At 33.5% G+C, this 11,253-nt stretch overlaps 1 protein-coding gene across 3 annotated transcripts; it reads right to left on the reverse strand.

The window, feature by feature from the left end:
* Positions 1–7,702: 7,702 nt before the first annotated feature.
* Positions 7,703–11,016, reverse strand: LOC149543675 (uncharacterized). Of its 3 annotated transcripts, none has more exons than XM_089798428.1 (2): positions 10,606–11,016; positions 7,703–9,442 (listed from the first exon to the last, which is right to left on the reverse strand). In XM_089798428.1, the coding sequence occupies exons 1-2, from the start codon at positions 10,657–10,659 to the stop codon at positions 8,345–8,347; spliced, it is 1,152 nt and encodes a 383-aa protein (XP_089654554.1). In that variant the 5' UTR covers positions 10,660–11,016; the 3' UTR covers positions 7,703–8,344. The 3 variants fall into 3 exon arrangements, with proteins under 3 accessions (XP_089654554.1, XP_089654555.1, XP_089654556.1); XM_089798429.1 differs by having other exon boundaries at positions 7,703–9,430; positions 10,606–11,010; XM_089798430.1 differs by lacking the exon at positions 10,606–11,016 and adding an exon at positions 10,155–10,297.
* Between the last annotated feature and the right edge of the window lie 237 nt (positions 11,017–11,253).

Consider the following 11,253-nt stretch of genomic DNA (forward strand, 5'->3'; position numbering starts at 1 on the left):
TTCAAATGATATAAAGCTAGAGTTGAAAAATAAATCAGTAATCAATCAAAATGTTTGAGATCTGATAGAGGTGATGAGTTTATACCTATTGAATTTACTAAATTTTGTGTTGAGCATAGAATCAAGAGATAATTACTTGCACTAGGGACACCACAACAGGATGGGATTGTTGAAAGAAAGAGCATGCCAATTGTGGCTTATACAAGAACACTGCTAATTAAAAAGGAAATTGCTCACATGTTTTGGAGAGAAGCCATTAGCACTATAGGGTAAGTGCAAGAAGTTGGGTCTCACTTTTGGGCAAAAAGTGTAAGTGTTTTTCCTATTTTGAAATTTATTGTCAATTGATGTCAAAATTTGAAACATTTAGAAATAAAATATAAAAAAACTTTAAAAATAAAGATTGTAGTGCTCAGAATTTACTTTTTGAATATGTAATTTATTTGTGTACCTATATGATAGATTTTTTTTTGGTATGGATCTTTAAAAAACACTTTTTCTAAATGATTGTTTCACAACCATACCACACTCATGTACGTATGTACACCATAATTTGACACAAATAAATGAATTTTTGTAAATCATTTTAAAGAAAGTTACCTAAAACACCAAAGATTGATGAAAATATTTTTTCTTAATTTCGAATTGAATAAAAAAATTATTATTAATTTTAAATTGGTTATAAAGAAAATTTTTAAACCTCTCATGTATGGACACCATAATTTCATCAAAATTTTACTTTTTTCAAAAATTCTTTTTATTTTTAACATCAAAAGAATTGTATATAGATTGATGACATATAAATTAATTTAAGAAAAATTATAAAATAAAAAAGTTATTAAAGTTTTACTAAACCTCACTGTTTTATATTTAGGTACCACCTTTGATTAAAAAATAATACAAAAATAGTAAACAAAATCAGAATACTGTAAAATTTATATTTCTAAAACTAGGACAGTGCAAACTCTAATGGGTTTTTGTTTCATAAAAAAAATTGATAGGGAAGGCCCTCTAAAAATTATGGCAAGGCATGAATTTGTTAGTTAAATGCCTTAGCCAAATCTTGAGAGGTCAAGGCATAGGCTTGGTCTCACCAAGCCTATCTTTAATCGAAGTCTAAGGCAGGAGAAAAAAATCTTACCCCATCTTGTAAGAAATGAGCACCCATTTATTGAAATTTAAAAAATGGGTGCCCATTTTGAAAAAGTATTTTGAATGATTAAAACACATTTTAAATCCCCCAAAAAGAAAAAATAAAATAAAACAAGCACTCATTTTTAAAAAATAAAAAATGGGTACCCATTTTTTTAAAAATCAAATTTTTTATTTTTCAAAAATAAGCAACCATTTTTGAAAATAAAAAATGGGCACCCAGTTTTTTTTTAAATGGGTCCTCAGTTTTTGAAATTCGGATCAAGTATCTGAGCCTAATACAAGTGCCCATTTCTAGAAGAGCATGATCTCAATCTATGGACTTCCATGGACCATTTTTTCAAATTGAGATCGACAATCTGAGCCTAATATAGGTGCTTGTTTCTAGACTTGAGCATGATCTCAATATGTGGGCTTCCATGGAATTGAGACTCATCTTTGTGCACTTACCCTACAATATGCACTCTCAATCAAGTTCAACTCAAGAAAGGAACAAACAAGACACCTTATGAACCCTAGAATGATTGTACACCTAATGTGAGTTATTTCAAGATATTTGGAAGTAGATGTTACATTCACAAAGATGCAAGGAATGGGAAATTTGATTCTAATGGTGATGAAGGTATCTTCCTTTCTTATTCTTCTAAGAGAAAAACCTATAAATGTTTAAACAAGGCCACTAACACAATGACTAAAAGTGCAAATGTGAGAATTTATGAGTTTGTAAATAAGAGCAATGAGGAAATAAAAAAGGAACTTGATGATTTAAAAAAAATTGTCTATGAATATGAAGATGATTCTAGTGTAGTACCTGAGCAATAATAGAGAGCTACCAAGTGTCAACTTGCATTACCCAAGTCACACATAGAACAACCTAAGTAGGAAGCAGAGCCCCAACCGAGTGAAGATAATGTTGGAAACCAAAAAAATGAACATGTCTTAGCAAAGTATAAGAGAAGGAACCATTCACTACAAAAAATGATTAGAGATAAGAGTATTATAGTCATGACTGAAAGTAAGTTAAAAGAAAATACACATTTGATTACTGAGTTTGAACTAAGAACTATGAAAGTTGCACTTGACTTGATGAATATTGGAAAAGTGCTATGAATGAAGAGATATATCATATTGAGAAAAACAACAGATTGATACTAGTATTGACACTAGATGATAGGAATGTAATTGGAACAAAGTTTATTTTCAAAAATAAACTGAATGAGAAAGGTGAAATTGTGAGAAACAAGGTCAAAGTGGCTTATAAAGGTTATGCCTAGGAAGAAGAAATTGATTATGGTGAGACCTTTATGTCGGATGCTACATTGGAAGGAGCCAAAACTTTGTTGGCATATGACAGTTACACAAAATTCAAGGTATATCAAATAGATGTTAAGTCAACAAAACTGAATGGGACACTTGAAGAAGAAGTTTACATAGAACAATCAGAATGCTTTGTAGAGTGAGATTAGAAAAACCTAGTTTGCAAGTTGAATAAAGCTTTGTGTCAACTAAAATAAGCACCGAGAGCATGGTATGAAAGGTTGCATTCATACATGATAAATATTCAATTTGTTAGAACAAGTGAAAATAGTAATCTATATTTGAAGAGTGAATCTTAAAACATGGTATTTCTTATGTATGTAGATCTTATGTAATAGAATATATAGATATTATTTTATGATTTGCACATATGTATGTTTTTCCTTATGGAATTTTAGACATTTTTATGTTCATTTTAATTTGACCATATGATACTCCTAAATTTTCCCTCACAATTTTTTTCAATTTCTACATTTTTATCTAGATTTACTTGTGTATATTGACATCTATTTTTTGTATATCATAAACTCATAGAGAATAGTAGGAGATAGTCTACAGGAGACCTAGGATTAGTCTACGGGAGACCTAGGATTTATGTTGATGTAGGGGGTGAAGAAAATAAAGAAGATAAAGAATATTAGGATGGAGAGGGTGTCTAAGTTGTTTCCTTAGGAGTTTGTATTTTTTTACTTTAGTGTAATTTGTAAATATTATACTCTCTTAAAACTCCATTACACCTTTTCCCCTCCAAGGAATATTATTTCCATTTTTCCCATTTCTCTAATCCTTTTCAAACTGCCCAAAATGGTCGAATTCTTCAATTTTACTCCAACCCCCAATGTACTCTCAACTCCTCTCTCATTATGACACTTGTAAAAAATTTATGCATTTGAGAAAGAATAATTCATATACTCCCTCTTCGATACAACCTAGTCATTCCTCATCTTTCAAAATTGATCATCCATTTAACCTTCTTCATGCCTATAAATTGAAGGTCCTTTTTCTTTAACTTTCATCCACCTTCAAAATATTGTCATAATACAATTTTTATCCCAAAGATATTGAAATTGTGATGTCATAATGCTAAATCTCAAATAAATCCATAAATCTTGAGAAACATATTTAAGAACATATTCCACCCATTGGACATATCTACATATGAAGGAGGTCTCTAGGATATTTGGGGCTTTTCAATTCTCGTGTTTATTCTCTTTCACTTCATTTTGTCCCTTCATATATGTTGGTTTGATTTAGTTTTTTGAATTCCTTATTAAGGTATTTGCACTTCTTTTAACACTATTATACTAGTATATTTCCTAAAGGTACTTCCAAAGAATGTCTTTATTGGTTGGTAAAACTTAAGTGAGAACAATGACTAAAAAGGGAGAAATATATCACAAGCACAACAACTTAGGGGAAGCAATCCAAAAAGAATATTTATACTATATATTTTGGCCAAGGGAGGATGTCAACCATGGTTGTGCCATTCACAATACAACCACTTAACCATTATATCACAAGATTATCTCCAAACATCTATTTTTTTAATGCAAGGAACTTGAAGAGTCTTTTGTTGCATCATTGTTTTAGGTAATCAAGGCTACCTCTCAAGGGGAATAGGCGATGAGCTAATGTCATTAAGGGAAGATGAAGATCCCTTACCCTTTTCCATTTATGTAAAAGTAGAAGGAAGATATCTCGTTAATAGTATTAAAATTATTATAAAAGGGAGATATTTTTTTATAGATATGGAGTAGTATATTTTTCATTATGTTGACCCATGATAACATGTCTATGTAAAATGGTTGGATATAATAAAAATGTAGATGTATTGTCAAAAAGCTTTCATTGATGTCAATCATGTAATAATAAAATTAATAAATCATGAAGTATAGTATGTATCAGTCACATCTTGTCTTCTAAAATGCATCAATATGATTATGCAATTGTATCATATCTTTTGATGTTCAAAAGGTTGATTCAAATGTACCTTAGCTACTACGATTCATAATGAACATCTATATGTTATGAGTGTCTTGGCCCATGCAAGCATATAGCTTGGCTCTTGAATGTTTCAAGTAGTTAGAAGAATTATATTATAATTATGTATATCTTAGACTTATTTGGGTCATGAAAGAAAAGTATAAGTCCTCATAATGACTAAGGAACACATTTGGTATCAGAAAAGGTGAATTGATCCCTTCGTATGCAGATATGGTCTTGTAGTTGGAGAGATAAGATAGTACCCTTTTGATGTGTGTAAGTTCCAAGTTACAAACATGAAAGGCTTCTATAGAAATATCTAGTGTTATCAAAGTAAGAAAAAGTAAGGTATCAATGAGTTATTACCTACATAAGGATAACATGTCTCCACACTCTGTTGCATCAACATATTCTTCCCTATGGTTGTTCCTATATGCAATTTTTCTTCAATTTTTTTTTGTATAATCTTTGTTCATTTTTTGTTAATTTACTAGTAAAAATATTTTTTTTTTTGCATTACGAGAACTTGAAGAATTGGCTAGCATTAGCGTACTTATGTATATGCTAGCATCTTAAAAATAGATATTATAACATAAGTATATAGGAAGACTTGGTAAGGGTAACAAAGTACATAGCTTGATCTTCATGATGATACTTGTCTCTCTCTAATAGTACAAGGTGCTATAATTTGTTTGTTTTAGTTTTTTTCTATTGTTGGACCAATGATACTTGTTTCCTTTCTTGCACCATGATCCTAATGGTTTGTGCTTGCTTTGGAGGACTTATTGGGAAGTTTTTGGGCTCAATTAAACTTTATGCTGGTCTATAATTTCTTGTCTTTCAAAAGATATGTATTTTGAGGCGAGCTAATAATGCTTCGCATGTCTTTTACTTACTTGCTATCTTGAAGACAACTCAGTTGATGTTTTAAAGGTTTGCAAAGGATATAAATAGATATCCCAAGTTGATGTTCGAAAAGTTTGGAAAAGATATAAATAGATATCCCAAGTTGTTGCAATAAAAGAGAGTTGTGAGAAAAAGACTATAAAATCAGCATACAATAGATGTTACTTATGTAACAAATCAAGTGTCAATCTGAATGTAATAAAATGTTGTGTCTAGGGAGCTACAGGTTCCTTCCTAAGTAGGATTTGGACAATAACTCCAGATAACTTGCTTGCTTGCCATGATATGTTTTACACATTAATTTGATTTCTTGGTATATAATTTTGTTGTGTTTGCTGATCTGATTTCAGTTACAGCTACTTTTAGATTTCTCTATAGCACATTAATAATAAATTATCATTATCACAATATTCTAACGTGTCCAACAAAAGACTCCGATCAATCATATTTAATTTCAAAATTATCAATTCAACTCTTTATCTAGCTTAATCGAGTAACTTATCTATCTAAAGTGTAGTATATACAGTCAAAGTACTTGAAAATTAAGAATATATGAACCTCTATCATTTCAATTCTAATTTATGCATTCTTTCTAACGCAGTTCTTGACAGATAAAAGAATAAGAAAGAAGTTAATGTTAACCACTCCAAGCATAATTTTTTCATTAAGAACTGGACCGATATTGAAGTCGTCGTCATTATTTACAACTTAAATTTGAAGCATCATAGATATGAGGGGAAGATAAACTCAAAGATTATCTTAGGAACTGACAGAAATAAATCTACGTCCATTCTTTGTAAGTTGTGAGCCAAACTGAAATAAATCTACGTCCATTCTTTGTAAGTTGTGAGCCAAACTGAAATAAATCTACGTCCATTCTTTGTATTGTCGTGCTGATGAACCGGATAATAGAACTATTGAAAACCGATGAAAAATTTCACAAAATCTAATTCATATTTAAGAATTAAAAACTCTACTTCCAATAAGAATGAGTGAGTTCATTTGACTTTATTTTGTATGACCAATGTTACGGGATTAGATTGCATATATAGGAGTATTTTGCATTAACATTTCAAATTACATTATATGATGACTCATCATCTCTTTGAATTCATTAGCGTTCTGCTGATAAATCAGAGAATGACATTCAAAGTTGAAACTGAATTCTCACACAATCTAAATAAATAAAAATAACAATTGAAAATTTCATACCTTAACTCTTTTGTTTGCAATTCCAACCCACTAAACTGTTAGATAAGTTTCAATTCAAAATTCTAGCAACCTGCCTGAACAACTAGATATAGTTTAATGGCATTATAGATGACATACACAAGGCTCGCATAAAAGTGGGCTCTAATCAAATGCGTTCAGTAAAGCTGTGATAATGGTTATCATTCCATATGAAGACATTTAATTCTTACAAACACTATCCACAGTTGTCTCTAAAGGTTTTCTCCTTCCCATTAATAACCATCACAGTCAGCCAAGAATAGTATAGAGATATCGGGGATAAGGTGGCCCAACTTTATTAAATTGATTAGTTTTCCACTGTGAAATAGTAATACACAGTACATCTACAAATAGTTCTGTTCTTCCTTGCATTACTAAATACATACCAATATAATTTCCTTTTAAAAAATGCGGTTTCTGTCAATCTGTACAGAAAACTACTTTTAAAAACTGTTCAGAGAAGTTGGCAAATGATATTTATTGAGTGGTTTATCATTAACTGTGGAAGTTTGGGAAAAACAAAAAGTAACCTTCGGGCCAGCGGGTTTTCCAATAGATACGCTCGGAAAAACAAGCTTATCAAACTGGGTATAATTACTTATGTCGATACATAGCACAGCAAATCAATGCATCAGCGCATCCGAGTTATTAAACCAAAAAGCAAGAAATCAATACACGAATCTCCACTTCATTCACTTTGTTTAAAATAATTCGTACTTAAAGGACATCTCTTTGTCAGTAACATACGCAACAAAGATAAATCTTCTGTGTCTGGCATTCTGTAAAAAACTAACAGTGGCAAAACAAATTGCTTGCTTTTCCCATTTTCTTACTGAGGATTTTCCTCAAATCTCTGCATCATGGCAGCCTTATATAATACTAAACAATTGTTTCTCATACATCATCTTAAAACGGGAAAATAACATTTTGCTCAAAATAATTCCTAAACTAATAATTTTCTTTTTCTTTTTTTTCTGTTTTTTCATTTCTAATTTTCTCATATAGTAGCGTTTTCATTACATTTTATGGAGAATTCAATTTCATATATCCTTCTTTTGTCACACAACAAATTATTGTTTCAAGTACTAGGCACACCCAACACAAATCAAGCAACTTCTGTTAACAAACTTATCAATTTTAGCAGCCTCGGCATTCATGCCAGCACTCTAGAAAAGGCTTACAATTATCCTCTTTATATAGTCAGTTCAATTACTATAAATGGTTCCCAACAAACATTACTGAATCTAAACAAGACAAGTAGTGTACTATACTTGATATATACAATTTAAGCTGTTTTCCTCCTTGAGGCTGCCAAAACTTTGGAGAGGCTCAACCATGGCAGCTGAACAACCAAAAAAGACATAAAAGCAAATGAGAGGTATAAGGGTTAACCAGAATTAGCCCAACAATATCAGATCTGAAGCCTCAGGCATTGTATCCTCACAAGCACACCTAAAAAGAAACCCTGCCGAAAGGAAACCCTAACCCTAATTTATAGATGAAGGCAAAAAAAGTCTGAAAAGATTAAAAAAACTTCAAAGAAAGAAAATTGTATTATCTGGATGTCAATCCGGTTCTCCCCTCTCAAAAAATACTGCTCATGTCATGCCTTGTAAAATCTTCACCCAAATTGGCAATGCTGAGCAATTGATGAGCTTCTGAACTCTTTCGAATTCCAATGGAGGCTGTCTGAGTACTACTTATCAAAAACTTTCACATGAATGCCCCTCATATGATAATTTTGTTTCTCAAACTATTAAACTAATGGGCTGGTGGATGAGCCAATGAGATCCGGCCATGAACCTCCATTCCAATAATCAGATGTATCACCACCGCTATGAAATAGATTTTCTGATGCACCAGGTACCATCTGCCAATCCGAAACAAGCCTATTTTGATCTGGTTCCTCAACTTTCACCTTTGATTTATCTGCTGAATGCTCCTCACAACTAAAAGGAGCCAAGGCATGTCCCTCACTGATTGCATGATGGTGGTCATCTTGCATAAGTGAAAGAGGATGTTTTGGTGGCTGATTCAATCTTGTCCAAGGAATAGAAGAATCATTACCACCATTCATCATATTATCTCCTGATGTGGGAACACTGAACATTGCCATATTGCTATGTGGAGGTGTCATATGTGGATTGGCTTCAAGAAATGAGCAATAATCTTCATTTCCATGATCATGGCGAGAGCTAATTGGGGCAGGAAATTCAAAGCCATTGAAAGATGACTTGAGTGCTGCTGAATGTGAGTTGTTGAGAAGAGATGAAACAAGGTTTGAAGGCATATTCATGGCGGATTGGCCAAGACCCATATTATTCCCACCACTGAAATTGGACATGAAAGATCTGTCACCAAGTCTTGCAGCTTGTTGGATTCTTGCAAAGATGAGATTAATATCATTCCCACTGGTGGGAAGCCCATAATGCATAGAAGTCCCTGGATTGTGATGAAGCAAAGGGTTTGCCATAGCTAGGTCGGTTGAAGATGGAGCAAGCAATTGTCCAGAGGATGATGAATTAAGTGTTGGTGGTGGTGGTATTCCTGAATGAATGTCAGCCATTCCTGATCTCTTTGTACGCTTGTTCTTTCTACAACCCCCTCCAACAGGAACATTTCGAAGTGCACCCCCTCTGGTCCAGTACCTTCTACATGTCTTGCAGAAATGCCGGGGTTGTGATAAGCTGTAATTGTTGTAGTAACAGAATTTGGTGTTGGTTGAATCACAGCGAGGACACTTCAAGGCTTGCTGATCTGTTTGCTGTTTCACCGGCCTCCTTTCTAACAAGGGCTGAGAGCATGACAGCATTTCTCCCGGTGGCTTTACGAGTCCTCTCTCCTGCATCATGTTCTGACATTATGAAACCCAATTATGCAAGTAATTAGCACACCATTTATGTTATGGTTATTAGTCTTTGAAATAAGAAATAAAAGAGAGTTAATCTGTGGTTATTAGTCTTTGAAATAAGAAATAAAAGAGAGTTAATCTGTGGGTATAATAACGTATTTAGCATCATGCTCTGCCATAAAGCCGTACTGAATCACATACAAGAGATGTGATTGTGCTTGATCACGAATGAGAATGATTAGAAAAAAACAAACCAGCCGTTACTTTTCATTATAGTTTTGATTCTTGGGACATCAGATCAGGCAGTAAGATCATTAAACTTCTAATTCCCTGTCTTTCTACGCTCTGAACACTTGTCAGAGACTCACGATTCATTGATTTGACAAAACTAGGAAACATAACTGTAGAAAAAACTAAGATGGTGTTTTTGGAGAAAATTCAACAGGTACCCAACTGACTTAATATCAAATCAGCTGCTCAAAACCTCAGCTAAAATTTCTTACTGGATCACTGACAAAATCAAAAAGGTTTCGTTTCTTATATAATCACATATGCAATAAGAGTACTTCTCTCGTCACTAGCAGCTGAGAAACTGAAGAAAGAAGTAGTTTATGAAGCATTTAGAAGTTGCAGAAGCACCCATCAGTGAATAACACACAAATCTTTAATAAAGAAAGAAAGAACTTAGATACTTCCCAAACAAATACACACTTACCTAAAGATGTCTTCAAGCATGGCAAAACAAAACCATTATGGAAACTGAGAATCTTCACAGAATGATACAGCTCTATTTTCTCTGTGTTTTATGTTTTATGTTTTAAGTTGTCTAGTTTGAGAGTGGAAAATCTGAAGCTACCCTCTCAATTCCGTTCTCATTAAAAGATCATGAAATTTTACACACAATTTAATTCAAAAGCTTAACAAATCTAACACTCATAGACAGTGAAAACTTGATAAATGATACCACTCCTCATCTCTCACACCTCTTCTCCAAGAGATCTTATTACTTATTTTACAAAGAATTTGATGAATTTCCTACTTTCCCTCTTGAACGAAACATAAAACCAAAAGCAAAACAGAGAATATGCCCTAATTATGATCTCCCCCAAACATGAAAGAATAGGGTGAGGATGAGGATGCAAGTGCAATTGATGGGATATTCTTACCGGCTGCCATTTGGTACTGGAATCCATGCAAACTTCCACAGAGCTCATAACCATTCGTTTTACAAGGAAAAACTGCTAGTGCTTGATACTGTTACACAACATATACTTTATTCTCCACTCCACTAGATAGACATCCCAAGGAGGAGAGAGAGAGAGGAGAACAGCACAATCTCAGGCCTCAAAATCAAACATAAACATATTTATATATGTTGCCCAATCCGAATCTGAGAAGCCCACCTCAGTTGTACAAAGACGTGAGGAGATTGAATAAACAAAACCAAACCAAACCAGAATGGATTGGAAGAAATGAAAAGAAAAGAAAAGAGAGTTGAGATGGGAAGAGAAGAGAAAGGAGAATTTAACGTTTGGAAGGCAGAAAACGTGAGAGCAGCAATTCGGGGGGAATTTTGTGGGGGGGTGAGTGAGAGCGCCGCCATGTAGGGAATGATAAATAGACAGAATGGGAAAAAGGTGGTGAGGCGGTGGGCCCGGGGGGCGTCGGTCGGTGCTCTGTGGGACCCGCAGCGGGTCCCACCTGACCGAGTTGTCGTCATCAGATGCGGATGGTCGGGATTCCCTGTCCTCGCAGCTGCCACGTGTCCCCTCTGCCTCATGCCGTCTAAAACGTTGGAGCGAATATATCGGTCG

The sequence above is a fragment of the Cupressus sempervirens genome, chromosome 8 (assembly GCF_028749045.1).
Source record: "Cupressus sempervirens isolate cs-2001-9-10 chromosome 8, ASM2874904v1, whole genome shotgun sequence".
NCBI classification, from domain to species: domain Eukaryota; kingdom Viridiplantae; phylum Streptophyta; class Pinopsida; order Cupressales; family Cupressaceae; genus Cupressus; species Cupressus sempervirens.